The sequence below is a fragment of the Monodelphis domestica genome, chromosome 2 (assembly GCF_027887165.1).
Source record: "Monodelphis domestica isolate mMonDom1 chromosome 2, mMonDom1.pri, whole genome shotgun sequence".
Lineage (NCBI taxonomy): Eukaryota > Metazoa > Chordata > Mammalia > Didelphimorphia > Didelphidae > Monodelphis > Monodelphis domestica.
The window spans coordinates 543621773-543643662 of NC_077228.1; the positions used below are offsets into that span (position 1 = coordinate 543621773).

At 60.7% G+C, this 21890-nt stretch overlaps 1 protein-coding gene across 1 annotated transcript; it reads left to right on the forward strand.

The window, feature by feature from the left end:
- Positions 1-1682: 1682 nt before the first annotated feature.
- On the forward strand, positions 1683-21563 carry TSPEAR (thrombospondin type laminin G domain and EAR repeats). The gene is made up of 11 exons (XM_056814804.1): positions 1683-2111; positions 2835-3073; positions 3576-3666; positions 4374-4527; positions 5549-5680; positions 6481-6707; positions 12875-13064; positions 13590-13819; positions 17079-17266; positions 17518-17619; positions 20615-21563. Exons 1-11 carry the CDS (start codon positions 1683-1685, stop codon positions 20766-20768), a joined length of 2136 nt encoding a protein of 711 aa, XP_056670782.1. The 3' UTR covers positions 20769-21563.
- Positions 21564-21890: the final 327 nt, after the last annotated feature.

Consider the following 21890-nt stretch of genomic DNA (forward strand, 5'->3'; position numbering starts at 1 on the left):
AAACCGCCCTCATGCCAGTCCCTGCCAAGAGGCCAAGATGGGAGTGTCTAGGGAGCTGCCCGAGCCCTGGCAGTCCCCAGAGCATCGGGGTGGGGGCTGGCTCCGAGGCAGGGGTCCCTCCCCCACCCGGGGGCACTGTCTGGCCTCTGCTCCTTTCAGCCTCCCCAGGCAGGCCGTTCCTCGCTGGCCTGACCCTCACATCCAGCTGGGAGCTTCCCCTGGTTCTTGCCTCTGCCTGGGCAGCCCTTCTAGCCCGTGGAGGCCCCTCCCAAGCGTAGCCTTTCTCTGGGACAAGCTTCAGCAGTTCCTTTGCCCCGACCTGGCCGGGATGGGGCTCGTACTCGCCCCCCTGCTCCCTGGGCTCGAGTGTTGGCCAGAAGGGGGCTTTGAGGAGAAGCCTAGCTTGGGAGGGAAGGAAGGGGATATGCAGTGATTAGGCCCCTACCACAACTCAGTTTGGCAGTGAGGCCCTTATCATTCCCACTTCCCAGACGGGGAAACTGAGGCCCAGAGAAGTGCAGGGATTTGCCCAGGGTCACACACCTCACAAGTGAAGTCACATCCAGGCCCAGTGCTCTAACCATTGGGCTGCCGGCTACCTCCTGGAGCCAGGAAGCCCCAGGACCAGTCCCCTCCCCTGCTCTGGATACATTGCCCCGCTGCCCTCCCCTGAGCTCAGGATGAAGGTGACCAGCAGGGAAGGAGGCTGCCAGGGCAGAGGCAGCGAATACCCCAGGAGGACGTGGAGGGGCCGGGGAGGAGGAGGCGCCAACAGGCCCAAGAAGAAACCTCCTCCTCAGGATCAGGCATGCTGGGCGCCAGGACGGATGGGCCGCTGGGAAGTGGGTGTGCCCACCCCTGCCCGTGAGCCTCCGATCGCACTTCCTGGCACCATGCTGGCTGCGGGGAGCCAGGGAGGCCAGGTGTGAGTGGCAGGGAGGGCGCTGCCAGCCCTTTATCAGAGGATCAGGAGGCGCCTCACCCAGTTTGCCCCGAGGCGGCCACTTCAGAAGCTTCTAAGAATAAACCCTCATTACTTGTCCCACGTGCGTGCCAGGAGGCTGGGCCGGAGCTGCCGACCGAGCTCTTGGGCTCTCAGCCTGGTGGCTCCGCCAGGGCACAGGCCTCTCTCCCCTTGGTGCCCACATTATGCCCGGGCAGGGCGGGGCAATCCATCAATTGGCCAACAGTTTGAAGAAATCCATCCATCGGCTCCGTGCGGCCCAGCCTGTTCCCAGAGTTCCACTGGCTGGCTTCTACCTCCTCGGCTCACAGGCGCCCCCACGCTCTCGGGCACAGAAGGGCCCCCGAGGCTGCCTCCTCCCCTTGGCCCCTCACTTTGGCCCTGGCCAAGTGTCCCCCGGCCTCTGCCCAGAGCCCCGAAGGGCCTCCAGAGGCCACCCCCTGAGCCATCCCTGCGGGCCTCCAATCACACCTGCCTGCACCCGGCCCCTCGGCTGGGAAGGGACACGTGCCCCGCCCAGATGTGCACGCACACACATACACCCACACGCACACACCCACACAGTGCATGCACACACATGCACACACATGCACAGACACACACATACACACAGACACCCACACAGTGCATGCACACATGCACACATGTGCAGACACATGCACACACATACGTACACGCACACACAGACACCCACACACATGCAGACACACATACACACATGCACAGTCACACACGTGCACACACACAAGTGCTCAATAAACTCAATACGTCTTGGGCCCGGAGAGCCGTGGCTGCGGCGGCTCTGGAGGATGGGCTCAGTAGTGCACGGCCCCCGCTTGGCGCCTGTCTTCGAGGGGCCGCCGTTCCCCTGGGGCTGTGCCCGGCTGGGTCTGCTGAGGGGCCTCTGGGAACACGGCCCTCGGTCTTGCCCACAGATCTCCGGCCCTTAGACATGCTCTCGGAGGTCGTCCCCTCGGGTGGGCTGCGCATGATTCAGGCGCGCGGAGCCCGGGGCTTCCAGCTGTCTGCCGTGGCCAACACCCGCCTTCTGAGCTTCCCGGCCTCCAGGATCTTCCTACACTGTGACCTCTTTCCAGAAGAATTTTCCATCGTCGTCACCCTGAAGGTCCTCAGCCTCCCAGCCAAGGTCCGTGTGTGCCAGTCTGGGGCCAGCTGGGGGCGGTGGGGGGTTCGCGTCTGCAGGGGCCGTAGGGAGGGCCTCCATGCCAGCGGTCTCCTGAGGTCGGAGCAGGGCCCCCCCACATCCCTGCAGGAGCAGCCCTGAAGGGGGCCTCCCAGGACCCCCCACGGCAGACCAGGCCCTACCTTGGGCCACGTGGCGGGCAGAGCCTGGCTGTGGACTTCCCGAGGGGCTGCAATCTGCACCTGTGAGGGTGCCACCTCCACGCTGGCACCACTGGTCCCAATGCCAGCTGCTGTGCACACAGCACTGGAACGGGGGGAGTCATGGGTATCGGGGTAGGGGACAGTCGAGCAGTCCTGATGCATGAAGCTAAGGGAGAGAAAGGGAAGCCCAGAGTCAGAAGGATCTAGAAATGACTGAGGCAAATGTTGGTAAACCGACTTCATGGATCCCACGCAAGCCTGGGTGGCCGGGACTAGAGCGCCTGTCTTTGGCCCTTCGTTCCCGCACTTCCAGGCTCCTCCCTGGGCCTGGGCTCCCCCTGGCGCCCCTAACAGGCTGCAGAGGGCAGGCAGTGCGGTCCAGTGGAAAGAGCTCAGGACTCGCAGGCAGGGCTCCTGGGCTCCCTTTTTTTTCCACCCCCAGAGGGGGTGGGAAGGGCAGCTGGCAGCCCGGACCCCTCCTTTGGCCATTTGGGCTGGCCATCACCCAGCCCGCTCTTTGCAGAAGAACGAATACATCTTCGCGGTGGTGGAGGACCACAGCGACACGCTGCTGCTGGGGCTACGCTACTCGCCCGACAAGCTGCACTTTGTCTTCCTGAGCCGGGAGCCGTCTGGCAGCTGGCAGACCCGAGTGACCTTCCAGGATGTCCCTCTGACGGACGACCGCTGGCACACGCTGGTCCTGGCCGTGTCCGAAGGCTCCTTCTCACTCACGGCGGACTGCAGCGTGCCCACGGACGTGTAGGTGCCAGCGTGGCGCTGCTGCCTGTTTCTCCAGCCTGCCTTCTTCCCTCTCCTCCCCCGAGGGGGGGTCCCAGGCCCCTCCCACTCCCAGGAGGAAGGAGAAGAGGTCCTGGGCACTTCCTCTCTGGGCAGCTCATGTGGCTGGAAGGGAATGCTTGGACTGGAAGCAGCAGAGCCAGCCAACTCCCTAATTCAGGCTTGTGAAGGGCCAGAGCGCCAGGCTGAGAGCAGGGCACCTCCAGGGCAGGCTAGTGGCCTGGGGATCGGCCATCACTTCCCACAGTACTTGGGGCACAAGGAAGCCCAGGGCATGCAGGGGTGGGGGGCAGCTCTGCCCTCCTGTGCCAGGCCTTGCCCTCCAGAGATCCCAAAGACACAACATTCTCGGGAACTCTGGTTAGGATCAGAATTGTTCCGCCCTGAGCAGTAATCCTCTGACGTAGGGGTGGCCAGAAAGGTCCTGCACCTCCCCCCACCATAGGCCGTCTCCTGCTTTCAGGATGGTCGACACGCCGTTCCCAGTATCGCTGAGCATGGAGGGATCCAGGTTTTTCATTGGGAGTCGGCGGAGAGAGAAGGGCATCTTCACTGTGAGTGCAGGAAGCCAAAGCAGCCCTCCTTCCCCCCTCCTCCCAGGGGGTCTGTGCCTAGGAGGTAACCTCCTGGGTCAGAGGGGAAGTGGACAACAGCTGGGAGGGGAGGCTGTTTAGACAAATGCTTCTTGGCTGCTCCATAACTGAGGCCAGCCTAGGCAGAAAGGGTAGCCTTGGAGGAGGGGGCCACAGAGCCCTCTGCCGCCACACTGAGCCTAGTCTTGTGCCTCCCAACTGTTTGCCCAGGCCCCTTGGCTATCCCTAACAATATGAAGGTGCTTCAGAGAACATTGGGAGCGCCTGGACTCTGTCAGGAAGACCTCAGTTCGAATCCTGCATAGACATTTATTCAAATCCTGTGTGACCTTGCCCAAATCACATCACTCTCTGGGCCTTGGTGATCTCTAAGGGCCCCTTGAGTCTGACCTTGTGACCTTAGGGCCTTCCCTCTCTTTGAAGTCCTTCCTCCTTGTAAAATGCCAATGGCCATAGGAAGGAGTTCAAGAGAATGGGAGCAGGCCTCCAAACCCGGGCTGCCGGGATTGGCTCTAAGCTAATGATTTTTGCTTTTTTAAAAAAACCCATCATTTGTGGAAACTCCAGACAAGTCGGGCTTTGTCCCCCTCCTTGCCCTTTGCCCAGGCTGGATGGCAGCATTGCCCACAGATTGGGCTTTCCCCTGGCACCTCTCCCTCTTTCCCCAGGGCTTGTTGAGGCAGCTGGTTCTGCTTCCAGGCTCCGATGCCACCTCCCAGATTTGCCCAAGCAGGAACGCTCAGCTGGCCGTGCTGTCCATCCCCTCAGTCCTGCAAGACCTCACAGGGTCGCCAGCCGACAGGGTGCTTCATTATCCTTATGGTGAGTGCTCTTCCCAAGGGTCACTGTGCTGCCTGAGCACTTCAGGGCCCGCGTGGACCTCCGAGAGGGCTTTGGACTGCGTCTCTGGGGCTCACTCAGGCAGATCTTACAGCTCCAACAGCCTCAGGCTCCGGGCTGTGCAAGACTGAGATGGCTCCGGGACCCGATGGCAAAGGCAGGATGGCCCGAGCCCTCAGTGGGCACCAGACAGGCCTTGGTGGGAGCTCCAAGTTCCCCTGGGCTCACCTGGGATGGGGCCAAGGAAAAGGGAGGGGTGGAGGTGAGGTAGTGAGGGCAGAGGAGGAGGTTTCGGCTCTCGGAGAGGGATACTGAGGCAGGCTGAGGGGGTGTAAGATGTTGCTGGAGCATGACAGCCCCTTCCTCCACCCTGCTCAGAGCCCATCTAGGACGGCACCCAGTTCTTAGAGGAGGGATGGGGGAGGCCTGGCACAGGGCCACAGGACGAAGCACTGGGGATGCTTAGCCTGGAGAAGAGGAGGAGAGCAGCAAAGGAAGGGAGGAGGCGGCGGCTGCTGCTGCCTTGTGGCGAGCCGAGGCCGGCTTCCTCTTACCAGGAGCCCTTCGGTCACAGGCCAGGCAGCCACACGCTTCCGGGCCACACCTCAGACCCTTAAGGCTGGTGTTGTTCAATGGGAGTCCCTTGGGCAGCGCCCAGGCCTTTGGAGGTGAAGGGGGGTCACTGGGCCCCAGAGGCCAGGGTGGGAGCACCTAGTAAGAGGAGGGAGGAAGAGGAAGAAGAGGCCTAGCTGATGGCCAGAGCACAGGACGGGACCCTCTGCCTGCAAGCTGACTCAGCGAACAGCATCTCCTGGGAAAGGCGAGGCTCCCAGAGGTCACCTTATTTGTCTGAGGCAGGATTTGCAACCAGAGCTTGGCAGCACCCGGCAGACTTCCCGGGGTCAGAGCCCACCAATGCCCAAATGCCCTCCTTGATTCCCCTCCCCCGGCCTAGACGAGCGGGAAGGGAACGTGCTCTTCATTCTTTCGGTCCTGTGTTCAGAAGCTGACCTGAAAGTGTCCTTGGGGCCTCGGCCTCAGTGCACCCAGATGGAAGATGCCCGATTCTGGCTCGATGTCTCTCGGAGGGGTCTCTACCTGTGCGTCGCCAATGAGTGGATAGCCATGATAGAAGGTGACCGAGGCGGCTTGTTGGCTTGTTTCTGGGGAAATGCTGCAGCCTCGGGGACCCAGAGGCTCCAGAAGGGTCTAGGTGAATGTGGGGGGGACCGCAGTCTTGATCTGAACTCGTCACCTCCAGGGCAGGAACCCCCCCCCCCCCATTCCTGTCCAGCTGCACCCAGAGCCAGCTCAGGGGCTGAGGAATCCAGTAGGCAGTGACCTGGAAGCCCTTTGCAAATCTTTACTTATGGCTCTGGGTTCTAATCTGGCATGACTGCCAGGAGTCTACAGGAAATGAAGCACGTCCGTCACCCCACCCTGCAAGCCCTTTGCTTGGGAGCCTTCCTTGTTTCCCCCAGAAGCCGAGGATGGCTCCTCTTGCTCCTGGAGGGTTGCCGGGGGGGGAGAGGAAGGGTGGCCCTGGTGTGCACCACCGCGCACCCATGTCCCTCGCACACCCAGAGAAGCAAGTTGAGCTCCCTCTCCTCCCCCATCCCTTTTGGGGGAGGGGGCATGGACAGGTTGGCCGCCCCATTTCCTCCCCCGAGCTCTTTGCCCCTCTCATGGCCTGAAGTAGGAGGCTGCTTCCCTCCCTAATACCTTCTTCCAGAGATCGCTGTTGTTTGGGCTCATCCAAATGGGTGTCCCCCGATTCCCTGGGACTCCTCGGGCTAGCTCCCCCACCCCGAAGGCCCCTCGCCTCGCCTCGCCTCACCCTCTCCTGCCTTCCCAGCTGCCCCCTGGGGGCTGGCAGAGCTTGCCTGTTGGCCCTGTGGGGGATCCCCGCCGACTTGTTTCTGCTTCTGTCGCAAGCCAAAGTGAAGCTGGACTACGTGGAGGAGCACCAGAGGCTGGCCACGCTCTCCGAGACCCTGGGCATCGAGGTGTTCACCATCCCCCACGTGGGGCTGCTTGCCGCCGCAGCCAATCGCCAGGCCACGTCCACCGTCTACAAGTGGGTGGACGGCAAGTTCGTTTCTTATCAGAACCTGCCGACTCAGCAAGCCCAGGCGTGGAAACATTTCACCATTGGAAAAAAGGTAAGAAAGATGGCGCCAGGCAGCTTCCCAGGGCTCGGCTCCCTCCGCGGAGCCACCAGGCAGCTTCCTTGGGGCTGAGGGCCCCCTGCGACCCACGACTCCCCAGCTGGACCCGAGGGACCGGCCGTTGGGCTGTGGGCCACGACCCGAGGCCTCACCCGTCCCCGTGACTCGGAGCTCTGGGGCAGCGAGCTGGGGAGGGGGTCCAGCATCCGATCTTGGGCCACTTGGGCCAAAGAGCCGTCCCAAGCTTCCTGTCTTTGCGGAACTTCCTTCACCCTCGGTGAAGGTCCCGGGGATTCCCTCTCCTCTGTGCTTGCCGTCTCTAGACGGCATTCTGGGATTCGACAGGAATGTGCAAAGGAAGCAGAACAGGTTTCACCCCCACGAAATCAAACGTGTTGGAAATGCCTTTGTTGTCTATCTGCCCTCCATCTAGTCCGGGAATCTTGCCAGGAGAATGACACAGCTGGGTCTCGGGGGTGTGAGCTCGCCCCGTATGGGAATACGGCACTAGAGAGAGCGATCGGGCTTCAAGGGGCCTGCGGAAGCTCGCGCCGCTCTTCATTCCATTTTGTTTCTAAGAACGAACAAGTATGGCCACCCAAAGCCTGCTAGTAAATAGGCCAATCTCCAGGTTGGCCACGTGCAGAAATGTGCGTCTCCTCCTGAGCTGAGGTGCTGCTGTCCACCAGGAAGCAGGGGCTCTCTTTCTGGGTCCCCTGGAATCCGGTTGGTTATTGCGTCCATCGCGTCTTTGGGTCTTTCCAAAACAGTCTGTAAGTCGCTTGCTTTGCTCTGCACCGGCCTTCCTGGATTTCACCAAAAGCCTCCCCTCATTTCTTCCAGTTCCTGTGTTCTGTCCCATTCATATGCCATCTTCCAATGTGTGGCCATTCCCCGGCAGCCAGGTCCTCCCTCGGAGTCCTGGCTTTGCCTCTTTGCTCTCTTGGGGGAAGAGCAGTCTGCCAAGGAGGGAAGCGCGTCCCAAAGGCTTTCCCAAATGGCCGGAGCCCCTCTCCGCCAGCCTCAGGCCTCTGCTTTCTTGTTTTGCTTTGGTTTGGTTTGTCTAGGTCTAAGAGAGGTAGTTTGGGGCCTCCCAAGATGAGAGCTCCATCGTCTCTCTCTGCTCTGCAGGGAGTGGGGAAAGGAAGGCATGCTTCAGCCAGAGGGACGGTTTCCCGCCAACCCTTCGGCCTCTGGACATTCCAGGAGATTGTCAGGAGCAGAGAAGGCTTCCAGGCCCTGCCTTCACCCGCGTTTCTAGTGTGCGCCCTTTAGACTGCCCCCATGGCAGGGACCCAGGAGACCTGCACCACCGCCGAGCTGACAGGAGACTGAGAAATGAGGGGCCACTTGTTGGCCCTTCCTGGGTGTCCTCTGGTGGCCCCAGTGTTCCAGCGGGCTGGGCCCCCTTTCTGGGAGCGAGAGGCGGGCGGCCTGGAGAAGGACCAGAAGCAGTCACCCTGGGATGCTCCAGAGTGACCTGGTAGCGGGTGCTGGGCTGGACAGGAAGGGGCTTGTGCCAGAGGACTCCCTCTCAGAGCAGCGGTCACTGGGGCGGCCACCGGCCTCACGGGCTGACCCTCAGGGTCGGGGCATTCCCTATCCCATGGGAAATGGCGGTGAGTGGAGGGGCGGCCCCACAAAGACCAGGGATAAAGCTGGGAGCTCCACCTGGCCTATCCCAGAGAAGAGCAGGGGGTGCCGGGCTGTGCAGTGACTTGTCCAGGGCCCCACATCCAGGCTGTTTCCGAGACAGGACTTGCACTCACCTCCTCCAGGCTCTAAGGTCAGCTCTCTAGAAACAGGGTTGGAGGAAACTGTAAAAGAACAGGCTCGGTTCAATGTTCTACCTCAGAGAAATGATCGATACAGGGGGATCGGAAAGGCATGTGAAGAAGAGCCAGAGCTGTTAGTGGACCTCAAGCTTGACCCTGGGGGGGGGGGGCGGAGCAGCCAATGAGACCTCAGTGGAAGCCGAATATGGAGAGCCATGGAAAGCCTCGACCTCCTATCACAGTATCGGGCTCAGTCAGGCCCCATCATGGGTCTGAGGCTCATCTTCATGGCTAAGGAAATGGAGGCCGGAAAAGCTAAATAAGAGGTTCAGGGTCAGCCACACAAAGGCAGTGGCAGGATTCGAAACCAGGACTCTGAGCTCCAGAAAAACCTAGCCAGGATGAGAATGGCCCAGGGGGGCCAGGAGGAGGGGCTCCAAGGGCTGGCAAATGTGTCCTGCTGTCTGCCCGAGCCTCCTTCCTGCCCTCCTTCTTCCTCCGGTCCCCGAGCAGGTGGGCCTCTTCCCATCCGGGAGGAGGCTGGCGCCCTGCCGCCGGGGGGCCTCCATGGGCCTGCCCGTCCCGCAGGGATTACTCGCCTGGCGGCCCTCCCCTGGCAGCCCGGTGCCGTCATGGGCGCTCTTCTTCCCCCGCAGCCCCTTCCCTTCTGGGCAGATTGGGGGTTCCGGACCGAGGCGGCTCCCCACTGCGCGCTCCATCCCTGGCCGGCGCGTTCCAGGTGCGGGTTCTCCGCCCTGCGCTCAGCGCTGTCATCTCTGGCCGCCCCCAGGCTCCCTCGGGCGGCGTCCTCTGCGCCCACATGATGCCCAGAAATGCACCTGGCCGGGCCGGGCCATCTGGGCCTTCTCCAGGCTCTCCCGAGTCTGCCTCCTCCCCCGGGCCCGTCCTCTGCCACAGGAGGCCGGCAGGGTTTGCCATCTCCATTTTAGGATGAAAGACTGAGTGGAGACACATCCCTGCAGGGGCCAGAGAAGCAGGAGGTCCTGGGTTTGAATCCAGCCTCGAGCACTTCCTCCCCGGGGATGCCACTTAGCCGGCTGCGCAGCTCTCCTGCAGGGGACGGGCTGTCAGCTGAAGGCCCGGCTAACAGAGCTGCCAACCTGGCTTGTGCTTTTGCTTGCACGGGCCGGGGCCGGGGTCGGGCTCCTCTCTGCTAGTTCCCCTGGGGGTGGGCGGTACCAGGACGCCAAGGACCCACCTCCAGTGGTGGCACGCCATTGGCACCGGCCCAGCCCCACGGAAGGGTGAGGCCGTGGGAAGGGAGGCATCCGATGGGCACTGGGGAGCCAGCGAAGGGCTTTGAGCAGGAGAGGGGAGCGCCTGGCCCTGTGTCCCTTGGCACAGATGTGGATGACCGGCTGAGCAGAGGGATCCCTTGGCAAGGCTCTGTGTGTGCGGGGGGTGGGACACCGGGATGGTCTGTTTTACTGGGAGGAAACTGAGTCAGAGACACAGACGGGGCCATTGAGCAGGAAGCAGGGCCTTAAAGCGAGGCTCTGGGCCAGCTCCTGGTGTGAGGCGGGACTTCTCGGGAGGGGGAGACCCCCAGGCATCCGAGGCATCCTGGGAGAGCCCGAGCGGAGCAGATGGCAGAAGAGAGCGACAGGCAGGCAATGGCTGGCGGCAGGCCTGGAGGGGAAGAAGGCTGTGGGGCCCCGGGGCCCCGCCTGCTGGCTCCAGAGGGTCTGAGGACCCAGGGGTGGCCCACAGGCCAGACAGACATCTGGCGGCTGGATGGAACCCCTGCCACGGCTAGGCCTTGCGCTGACCTTCTACCCTTTGGCCTGAGGCCTCTGACTGTGCTGATCACCACCGGCTCCAGGTCCTCGAGGAGCAAGAGAAGGAGGGAGAGAGGGAGAGAGAGAGAGACAGAGAGAGAGAGAGAGAGACAGAGAGAGAGAGAGAGAGACAGAGAGAGACAGAGAGAGAGGAGGAGAGGGAGGAGAAGAGGGAGAGAGGGAGAGAGAGAGAGACAGAGAGAGAGAGACAGAGAGAGAGACAGAGAGAGACAGAGAGAGACAGAGAGAGAGAGAGAGAGACAGAGAGAGAGAGACAGAGAGAGAGACAGAGAGAGACAGAGACAGAGAGAGAGAGAGAGAGACAGAGAGAGAGAGAGAGAGAGAGACAGAGAGAGAGAGAGACAGAGAGAGACAGAGAGAGAGAGAGAGACAGAGAGAGACAGAGAGAGACAGAGAGAGACAGAGAGAGAGAGAGAGACAGAGAGAGAGAGACAGAGACAGAGAGAGACAGAGAGAGAGAGAGAGACAGAGAGAGACAGAGAGAGAGAGAGAGAGAGAGACAGAGAGAGAGAGAGAGAGACAGAGAGAGAGAGAGAGAGACAGAGAGAGACAGAGAGAGAGGAGGAGAGGGAGGAGAAGAGGAGAGAGGGAGAGAGAGAGAGACAGAGAGAGAGAGACAGAGAGAGAGAGAGAGAGACAGAGAGAGAGAGAGAGAGACAGAGAGAGACAGAGAGAGAGGAGGAGAGGAGGAGAAGAGGGAGAGAGGGAGAGAGAGAGAGACAGAGAGAGAGACAGAGAGAGAGACAGAGAGAGACAGAGAGAGACAGAGAGAGAGAGAGAGAGACAGAGAGAGAGAGACAGAGAGAGAGACAGAGAGAGACAGAGACAGAGAGAGAGAGAGAGAGACAGAGAGAGAGAGAGAGACAGAGAGAGAGAGAGACAGAGAGAGACAGAGAGAGAGAGAGAGACAGAGAGAGAGAGACAGAGAGAGAGAGAGAGAGAGAGAGACAGAGAGAGACAGAGAGACAGGGAGAGAGACAGAGACAGAGAGAGGGAGAGAGAGACAGAGAGAGAGAGAGAGAGAGAGAGAGAGACAGAGAGAGAGAGAGACAGAGAGAGACAGAGAGAGAGGAGAGAGACAGAGAGAGAGAGACAGAGAGAGAGACAGAGAGAGACAGAGAGAGACAGAGAGAGAGAGAGAGAGACAGAGAGAGAGAGACAGAGAGAGAGACAGAGAGAGACAGAGACAGAGAGAGAGAGAGAGAGACAGAGAGAGAGAGAGAGAGAGAGACAGAGAGAGAGAGAGACAGAGAGAGACAGAGAGAGAGAGAGAGACAGAGAGAGACAGAGAGAGACAGAGAGAGACAGAGAGAGAGAGAGACAGAGAGAGAGAGACAGAGACAGAGAGAGACAGAGAGAGAGAGAGAGAGACAGAGAGAGACAGAGAGAGAGAGAGAGAGAGACAGAGAGAGAGAGAGAGACAGAGAGAGAGAGAGAGAGACAGAGAGAGAGAGAGAGAGACAGAGAGAGAGAGAGAGACAGAGAGAGAGAGAGAGAGACAGAGAGAGAGAGAGAGAGAGACAGAGAGAGAGAGAGAGAGAGAGAGAGACAGAGGGAGAGAGAGAGAGACAGAGAGAGAGAGAGAGACAGAGAGAGAGAGAGAGAGAGACAGAGAGGAGAGAGAGAGAGAGAGAGAGAGACAGAGGGAGAGACAGAGAGAGAGAGAGAGAGAGAGAGACAGAGGGAGAGACAGAGAGAGAGAGAGAGAGAGAGAGACAGAGAGAGACAGAGAGAGACAGAGAGAGACAGAGAGAGAGGAGAGAGACAGAGAGAGACAGAGAGAGACAGAGAGAGAGAGAGACAGAGAGAGACAGAGAGAGACAGAGAGAGAGAGAGACAGAGAGAGAGAGAGACAGAGAGAGACAGAGAGAGACAGAGAGAGACAGAGAGAGACAGAGAGAGAGAGAGAGAGAGACAGAGAGAGACAGAGAGAGAGACAGAGAGAGACAGAGAGAGAGACAGAGAGAGAGAGAGGGAGAGACAGAGAGAGACAGAGAGAGACAGAGAGAGACAGAGAGAGAGAGAGAGAGAGAGAGAGGGAGAGACAGAGAGAGACAGAGAGAGACAGAGAGAGAGAGGAGAGAGAGAGAGAGACAGACAGACAGAGACAGAGAGGGAGAGAGACGGACGGGCCGAGGCGGGGAGGTGGCGTTTGGGCGCCCTCAGCTCCCTCTGGGAAGCCCTTGAACAGCTGGGCCTCTTGGCTTCTACTCTGAGGGCTGAAAGCGTGCCGGAGGCCTCCCGGCCGCCGTTGCACCTGCTGGGCCCCTTCCGGATGCTGTGTTGGGGCAGGCCGGCGCGGGGGTGGCCAAGGCCCCTGAGCGGGTCCCAGCTCGTCCTGCCCTGCCGGGGGCTTTTCGCTGCCATCACTGGCTCTCCGGAGGCGGCCCCCAAACCACTGCTCGGGCTTGCTCTGGCTCTGGGGCTCCCACGTGCGTGTGAGACCCTGAGAAGGGGGAGGCCGCCTGACCCAGGTGTGCTCAGGGTGGGCTTCCTGGTGGAGGTGGTCTGTGAGCGGCGCCTCTGGGGGGAGCTCAGGCCGCCGCGCTCTGCCGCCCGCTTGCAGGTCTTCCTGGCGGTGGCCAACTTGGAGCCGGAGGAGAAGGGGCAGCAGGAGTTCTCGGTCATCTACAAGTGGAGTCACCGGAAGCTCAAGTTCGTGGCCTACCAGAGCATCGTCACCCACAGCGCCAGGGACTGGGAGGCCTTCGAGATCGAGGGCGAGTCCTTCCTGGCCGTGGCCAACCACCGAGAAGGTAGAGGAGGCCGGAGACGGGCCCCGCCCTCTGCTTGGCACTTCACAGAGCATCGTGTCGGGTCCTCGCCGCACCCCTAGGTGCTATTGGTATCCCCATTTTACAGGGGAGGCAACTGAGGCCAAAGGAACTCCAGGACAGCACCCGGGGCTCTCGGAGCCTCCTAGCTGCCCTCTCTTCCTATAGACGAGGTCCAGGCACTGCTGGAGGCCCTCGAGGGGGCCTGTGGAAGAGGGGTCAACACTAGCCCGTCCTGGCCTCCGAACCTTGCTAAGGGCTGCTCTGAGGGTGGGAGTGGTTTCAGGCAGAGGCTGGGGGTCAGCTCCAGCCGGCCAGGGGGCACAGAGGTAAAGGGAAGCTTGTCCTGCCCTCAGGGGCCTTCTCTCGGGGAGGCTCTAAGCCAAGGCAACCAGAAGAGGAGGGCTAGAATACTGGCAGGGTGGGAGGACATCCTGGAGGAGGTGTCGTAGGGGCAGAGGAGGGGGCGTGGCCAGGAGTCATCGGGGCCTCTTCTCCTCCCTCCAGGGGACAACCACAACATCAACAGCGTCATCTACAAGTGGAACCCCAGGTCGGGGCTCTTCGAAGCGAACCAGACCATCGCGACGTCGGGCGCCTACGACTGGGAGTTCTTCACCGCCGGCCCCTACTCGTTCCTGGTGGTGGCCAACACGTTCAATGGCACGTCGACCAGGGTGTTCTCTCACGCCTACGTGTGGCTCGTGGGGGCCTTCCGGCTCTTCCAGTCTTTCCCGGTAAGCACCGGGCGGGGGTGGCCACGGCACGGAGAGGCCACGGGGCCTCCCCGCTCGGCATCTCCTCCCGCACGAGGGGACGGATGGGGGCGCCTTCTCTGTGGCCTCCCGGAGGCCGTGAGGAGCCGCGGTGGGGGAGAGCATCCGAGCTGCAGATTCGGGGAATCTGGTTGTCTTCAGCTTTGAGGCTCGTCTGGCTCTGGAGCCCGACTACGAGCTGGTCCCTGCGACAGGCTCTGGGGCTACAGCCCCTGGCCACAAGTAAAGCACCTACTATGCGCCAGAGGTCACCCAGCCTCATCTAATGGAGACAGCACCGGCGGACAGACAGCTGCAGAGCTGAAGGAGCCGGCCACTAGGGGAAGCTCCAGCACATAGTAGGTGCATTTCACATGGTTGCAGACTGACGGATTCAGGCAGGAGGCGGCCCTTGAATGTGGGAAATAAAGCCAGAGCGGCTCGTGAAGGAGCCCCCTCCATGCTTCTGCCTGACAGATCCCAGCAGGACATTTTGGGAAACCTGCGCTGGTCTAAGGAGTGGAGGCAAGGACCCGAGTTCAAGTTTTGGCCCTGCGGGGAGCTTCAGAAAATCTCTTTCCCACAGGGACTCCACTTCCTCATCGGCTCATTGGGGGAGGGGTGCCCGCCTCGGAAGGGCGTCTCATCCCACCCGCGAATGCCTGGGCAGGGCTGAGGCTGGCTCAGACGAGGGGAGCTCAATGGGGACCCCCGGCGAGTCCTGGGCGTTCCACTCGGGCCGTGTCGGGCTGCCCATCGTCAGGCCCGGGCGGGCAGAGCCGCCGACCTCCGGGGGTCCTCGCGGGCCTTGGCGCCGGGAAGGGGCTGCTCGGGGCTTCCTGGGATCGCCAACGAGCCGGAGGAAGCGCCGGGCTCTGTCGAGGGGCCCCGGGAGGCGGGTGCCTCCTCCGTTCCGTTGCCCGCGGCCCAGACCCAGCAGGGCCTTCTCCTTCCTCCGGGATGTTCCGACTCTCGCAGTCAGAAGACCCGAGTTCAAGTCCCACCTCCCCCACCTGCCACTCATGTGCGGACACGGCAGCCCCCGAGAAGCTCTGGCCCATTCGCTCGCGATGGCACCCAAGGGCGACTCTCTCCGTGGCCGGTCCCCCGTGGGGGCTGCACTTGCCGCAGCTTTGGCGCCTTCTTTAAGGAAGGGGCCTCGCAGCTTCGTCCCTCCTCCGGAAGCTCCCAAAAGGAGGCTCGGAGGGTCCGGCTGTGCCAGGCCGAGGCTGGCTGAGGCTCCGTGCGCGGGGAGGGAGGAGCCCCGCCCCCGGGAGGCTGTGCGCAGACTCAGAGCAGGAGGCAGGAAGGCCGGTGGGTGCCGCCCCTCCTCCAAAGCCCTGGCTCCGCCCCAGGCCCTGCCTCCTCGGCGGCCCCGGGCCGGAGAGGGCTCCTGAGCCTGAATGGGCCCGAGCTCGCTGTCCGCGGGACTGTACACTTGAGGAAACTGAGGCAAAGGGCCCCCAGCCAGGGAGAGTCCACGGTTCGGGGAGGGCAGGGAGCCCGGGGATGGACCGTGCGGCTCCGGAACGGGGCCCAGAGAGAACGGGCTGCTCTAGAGTCCGAGGGAGGCCCGAGGAGTGTCCGCGGCCTCCCGGGACCTGGAAATGGGGGCACCCCGGCGGCTGCCGATGGAAGCGGGGGGAGACCCGGCCGGCGGCCCCGCCCCCCTGGGCTGACACCACGCCGGTGCCCGCTGCGCCCCGCCCCGCCCCGCCGGCCTCAGGAGGAAGCGGCCGGCCGTGTGGCACGGCAGGGCAGCCTCGGCCCAGGCGGGCGTCTCGCTCCCTGTGGAGCCCCGAAGGCCGAAGGCGTCCCTGGGGGACTGCAGGCTCCCGGAGACGGTCCCTCCCTCCCCCGCGCAGCTGCAGGCCTTGGCTCGAGCCTGCGTGCTGGAAGCTGGTCTGGGCGCCCGCCTCATCCGTTCTCTGTTGGGACACTGTCAGGGCGGGAGCGGCCGGGCCGGGGCAGCCAGGCCCCGAGGGGCGCCTCCCTCCCCGGCCCCCAGGCTCGAGCGGCTCAGCCCCTCCTTCCCAGGCCCTCTCTGGCCCCGTGTGCCCAGCCGTCCTCTCCTGCGCCGCGGCGACCGTCCCAGCTCCGCCTCTCTGTCTGCCCCCTGCAGGAACCCCAGCCAGTGACTCCGAGCTGGGCAGTGCAGGGCGAAGCCTGGGGCTGCCCTTCTGTTTAGGGCCTGGAGGGGACAGGCTGGCCCGGCTCGAGGCCTCAGTTTACTGGCCTTTCGAATGGGCCTGCGGCCACAGAGCTGGGCAGGACCGTTGGGAAGGAGGGCCACAGGGCAGAGCCAGAAGCCTGTCTGGGGCTGAGGGGGAGGAGGAGGAGGAGAGAGGAAGAAGCTGGCCCAAAGGGCTGCCGGAGGAGGCCCCGGCCAGCCGGCCCCTCCCGTGCCCTCTGGGCTGCTGCTTTCGGGCCTGGTGACGGGCCAGGCAATGGCGGAAGGCAGCCAGTGTCTGAGGTGGCATTTGAACTCGGCCCCCGGACCCAGGCTGGGCGCTCCATCCATGGAGCCAACCAGCTTCTTTTGCTGGGCTTTTCTTCACCTCAGTTTGCCCAGCTTTAAAATGGGGAGAAGGGGGGGCCGCTGGGTAGCTCAGTGGATGGAGAGCCAGGTCTAGAGATGGAAGGTCCTGGGTCCTGGGTTCAAATGTGACCTCAGACACTACCCAGCTGTGTGACCCTGGGCAAGTCCCTTAACCCCCATTGCCTAGCCCTGACCACTCTTCTGCCTGGGAGCCAGTGCATAGTAGTGACTCCGAGACGGAAGGTGAGGAGCTAAAAATAAATAAATTAATTAATTAATAGAATGGGGAGAGCCCTTTCCTGTCCAAGGTGCTGCCTGGCCAGCATCCAGGTTCGGGCTCTCAGGGAGATTCTCCATGCCGGGGCCTGAATCTGCGGGCAGCAGCGCCCTCTAGTGGCCGGTAGGCCTGGCCACCGCAGCGGGGCCTCTCCTAACTTCCTTCTAGCCTTCCTGGGCTCGGCAGCAGGGGGGGACTCTGAGGAGGAGCCTGAGGTCCGGGGGGGCCACCTCCCTGAAACTCTGGGCCTCCTCTATCTCTGGAGGCCCCGAGGGGGCGTCCTTCCTCTTGCTGCTTCTGCTGACCTACCCTGGGAAGGGAGGACAGGGGCCGGGCGACCGGCCAGCCTCTGCCCCTCCTCAGGCCTCCCCTTGGAAGGCTCCTGCCGCCCTGAGCCTTTCAGTCTTCTCCCCACTTTACCCTAGACCTTCGGGGCCACTGACTGGGAAGTCTTCCACATCGGGGAGCGCCTCTTCCTGGCCGTGGCCAACAGTCACAGCTACGACAGCGACACTCGAACCCAGAACAACTCCTACGCCATCAACTCCGTCATCTACGAGCTCAACGTCACCGCCCAGATGTTTGTCAAGTTCCAAGACATCCCCACCTACAGGCAGGTGCCCACTAGGCCGTGGGACGGGGCCCCGAAGCTGCCAGGCCCCAGGTGGGGTGAGCCCTAGGCTAGACCCATTCTCCTGGCCATGAGGAAGTCCACGGAGGCGATGTGGCCCCAGGTGACAGGGCACCCGAGGGGGAGGCCCTGGAGAAGGGGCCAGGCGGGCCCACAGGACCCCAGAGTGGTGGGCGGCTGTGGGGCCTCCTGGAAGCCCCCCACTCACTCAGCTGTCTCCCTTCTCTTGGCAGCGCCCTCGACTGGGAGTTTTTCTCCGTGGGAGAAGACAACTTCCTGGTGGTTGCCAACTCCTTTGACGGGGAGTCCTTCTCAGTGAACAGCATCATCTACAGGTCAGGCCCAGGTAGACCACTGCACACACTCCCACTCTCACACACTCACTCCTAACTCATACTCTCTCTCCCACACAGACACATACACACTCTTACATACTCACACACACAGACTACTCTTATATGAACATACAAACTCTCAGACACACTCATCCTCTTTTACTTTTACACACATACTCACACACACACAAACTCAGACACACTTAAATGCTGATGCACACAGACATATACTTACACTCACAGACTACTCTTATATGTACACACACACTCACAAACTCTCAGACACACATGCACTCTTACACTCACACACATACATTTTTATTCTCACACACATACTCTTACACACACTTGCACAAACTCTCAGACACACTCACATACACTCTTACACTCGCACACACTCATACATACTTTTCTTCTTACACACATACTCACATTCTTACACACACTTACAAACTCTCAGACATACTCACATACACTCTTACACTCGCAGACACACTCATACTAACACACTTTTATTCTTACACACATGCTCACACAAACTCTCAGACACACTCACATACATTCTTACACTCAGACACACCCATGCTTTTATTCTTACACACATACTCACACTCGTACACACTCACACAAACTCTCACAGTCACATACACTCTTACACTCACAGACACACATACTTTTATTCTTACATACTCACACACTCACAAACCCAGACACACTCAAATGCTGACATACACACAGACATATACACACACTCACAAATTACTCTTATACGTACACACACACTCACAAACTCGCAGACAAACTCACATACACTCTTACACTCAGACACACTCATACTCACACATACTTTTATTCTTACATACTCACACTCTTACACACACTCGCACATACACTTACACTCACAGACACACTCATACTCACACTCTTACACACTCACGCAAACTCTCAGACACACTCACACACTCTTACACTCACAGATACACTCATACTCACACATACTTTTGTTCTTACATACTCACACTTACACACTTACAAACTCTCAGACACACTCACATACACTCTTACACTCACAGACACACTTATACTCACACATACTTTTGTTCTTACACTCACACTCTTACATACACTTACAAACTCTCAGACATACTCACATACACTCTTACACTCACAGACACACTCATACTCTCACACACTTTTATTCTTACACACACTCAAACTCTCAGACACACTCCCATACACTCTTACACTCACAGACACACTCATACTCACACATACTTTTATTCTTACATACTCACAAACTCAGACACACTCAAATGCTGACATACACACAGACATACACAGTCACAGACTACTCTTATACGTACACACACACTCACAAACTCTCAGACACTCACATACACTCTTACACACATACACTGTTATTCTCACACACATACTCTTACACACACTTGCACAAACTCTCAGACACACTCACATACACTCTTAACACTCACAGACACACTCATACTCACACACATACTTTTATTCTTAAACACTCACACAAACTCTCAGACACACTCACATACACTCTTAACACCCACAGACACACTCATACTCACACTTACACACACAAGCACAAACTCTCAGACACACTCACATACACTCTTACACTCACAGACACACTCATACTCACACGTACTTTTATTCTTATATACTCACACATGTGTAAACTCTCAGACACACTCACATACACTCTTACACTCATACACACATACTCACACTCTTATACACACTCACAAAACTCTCAGACACACTCACATACACTCTTACACTCACAGACACACTCATACTCACACTCTTACACACACTCACACAACCTCTCAGACACACTCACATACACTCTTACACTCGCAGACACATTCATACTCACACTCTTACACACACTTGCACAAACTCAGACACACTCACATACACGCTTACACTCACAGACACACTCATACTCACACACATACTTTTATTCTTACACACATACACTCTTACACACCCTCACACAAACTCAGACACACTCAACATACACTCTTACACTCACAGACCAAATCAAAAACCAGATACACAAAGCCAAAGTGGGCAGCAAAAATGCCGATTCTTGTGGGGGCTGAAGCCTCGGTACCTGGGCCGGGGGCTCCCAGAAGCCCAGGGACAAGGGCTTGAGGCCTGCAGCCCGCAGCCTCCCCACCCCGCCCTCCCCTGCGCCGGCCGGTCCCACCCCCTCCCCGTCCGAGGCTCAGCCCTGGAGGGAGCTTCGCTCTCCGGGTCTTCAGGCTCGACCTTCCCTGCTGCCAGCAAACCCGCTAGGAGCGAAGGCCCCTCCTGCCTCCCTTCCGGGCCAGCCCCGTTGGGAGCAAGCCTGGCCCCAGCCTTCTTCTCTCGGCCTCTGGGCTTCCTGGGTTCCCCCTCTTCCAGTCTCCTGGGATGGGCCCCGGGGCTCGTCCCGCCTCAGACCTGGAGGCATCTCGCCCCAGAGGGAGCCCCGGCCTGGCCCGGCCTCTCTTCCAGGCTCAAGTCCTGTCTCTGCTTCTCCAGGGGCCTGTCGCTGGGGTGCTTCTTGGGCCCTTCGTCTCTCAGGAAAGGCTCCCCACCCTCCCAGCCTTCCTGGCTGGGGTTTCTCCCCCCTGTGGCCTCTGATCAGTCAAACACAAGTCAACAGGCCTCACTAGTCACTCCCCTCCTCAAGAAGCTTCCCTAACTCCCAGTTGCTATCCCAGTAGGATAAAGTGGGAATCCTCTGCTTGACTCTTAGCAGGTGGTTTCTGTGGCGTGGGCAGAGCCAACCCTCCCTGGGGCGGCCCCTTCTCTGCTCTCCTCCCCTGAAGTCAGCAGGGAAGCAGTTGGCATAGAATGGCCTGATCAGGCACCTCCTGTGCCCGCCGCCATGCCAGGCTGGGCCTTGGGGCTCCAGAGGCATGCTGGGAGGGGCCCACGGGGCAGGGCCTGACCCCCCTCCCCCCTCTGGTAGGTGGCAAGGCTTCGAAGGCTTCGTGGCAGCGCACCGGCTCCCAACGTTTGGCTGCAGGGACTGGGAAGCCTTCAACACCAGTGCCGGGGCCTACCTCATGTATTCCAGTGCCAAAGAGCCGCTGTCCAGGGTGCTGAGGCTGAAAACAAGCTGAGGCCCAGCCGCACCGGATCTGCTCCGGCCCCCTCCAGGCTCTGGGTCTCCCGAGCCCCCCCCCCCCCCAGGTGGTGCTCTCTTCGGTCTTCCCCCAGGCGGGCCACTTCCGGCTTCCCAGGCCCCTCTGGGTGGGGGCCAGAAAGGGGGGCTCTCTGAGCTGTAGGCTCGGCCCTAGGGCGGAATGGCCTGGGCGGGGTCTCTGGCCTCCAGACCCGGGCAGCTGACAGACTGGCTCCGAAGGCCTTCCATCCCCCTGGAGCTCTAGGGGACTAAAGGGAAGAGGAGCTCCGGGGCTGCCGCCGGCCTCCCTTTGGCCATCCGGAATGTGTCCGGGCGGCAGAACTCTTGGGACGCCCCTTCGGGCTCGGGATCCCAGAGAAGCTGCGCCGCAGCGGGAAGAGAAATGGGCCAACCGCGTTCACTTGGGGTCTCGGCCTCTGCTCGTAGAAAGCCCGGAGGGCCTCCCCGAGGCGGTTACCCGCGTTTTTCTTAACCTCTAGCCCTCCCGCCCGCCTCACGTCCAGTCTTCTGGAAGTCTCTCCTACTGTATCTCCGCAGTTGGGTCGGGGGGGGTCCTCTCCTCAGCCCCCCCCCAGGCTCCCCCCTCGGTGTCTGCCTCCACTTCCTGGTCCTTCCCTTCAAACAGGGGAGCGATGTGTTCAGAGTTACTGTACAATTTCCGGGAGGGAGGCTCGCTTCCGGCGGGCTTCTCCAGGAAACGGGGCATCAGTCTGGGTCCGCGGCTTGCCCCGCCCCCACCCCATTTCTCCCAATAAAGCCTTATGTGCCAAGCGATGGCTTTCCGCGGCCGGACTGTGGAATTCGTGGCGAGGCTCCGCTCCGTGCGGCACCCCGGGGCTCCTGGGCCTGGCCCAGCCACGCGTGGCGGCCCCTCCCCGGGGGGAGCAGAAGGCAGGAGGGCTGGGGAGGGGGAAGGGCTGACCCCCAACGGGCCACAACAAGTCTCCAGCCGCCCCTTTCCGCTGAGCCTCCACACAGGGTGGGCGGGTGCGAGGGGCGGAGCCGCGGGGGCCCTCCGGAATCCCCGCAGAGACGGCAGCTCTCCACCGGCCACTTTGCCCTCTTCGGGCGGAGGCCAGGAGTGCGCAGGGCCCGAGCC

What these genes read in the sequence shown, in the direction of transcription:
- TSPEAR (XM_056814804.1), top strand. Translation starts at nt 1,683, where the DNA reads ATGCACAGTCACACACGTGCACACACACAAGTGCTCAATAAACTCAAT. An exon ending in ATTTCACCATTGGAAAAAAG is followed by an intron (nt 6,708 to 12,874) that starts GTAAGAAAGATG and finishes GCCCGCTTGCAG; the next exon opens with GTCTTCCTGGCGGTGGCCAA. An exon ending in GTGAACAGCATCATCTACAG is followed by an intron (nt 17,620 to 20,614) that starts GTCAGGCCCAGG and finishes CCCCTCTGGTAG; the next exon opens with GTGGCAAGGCTTCGAAGGCT.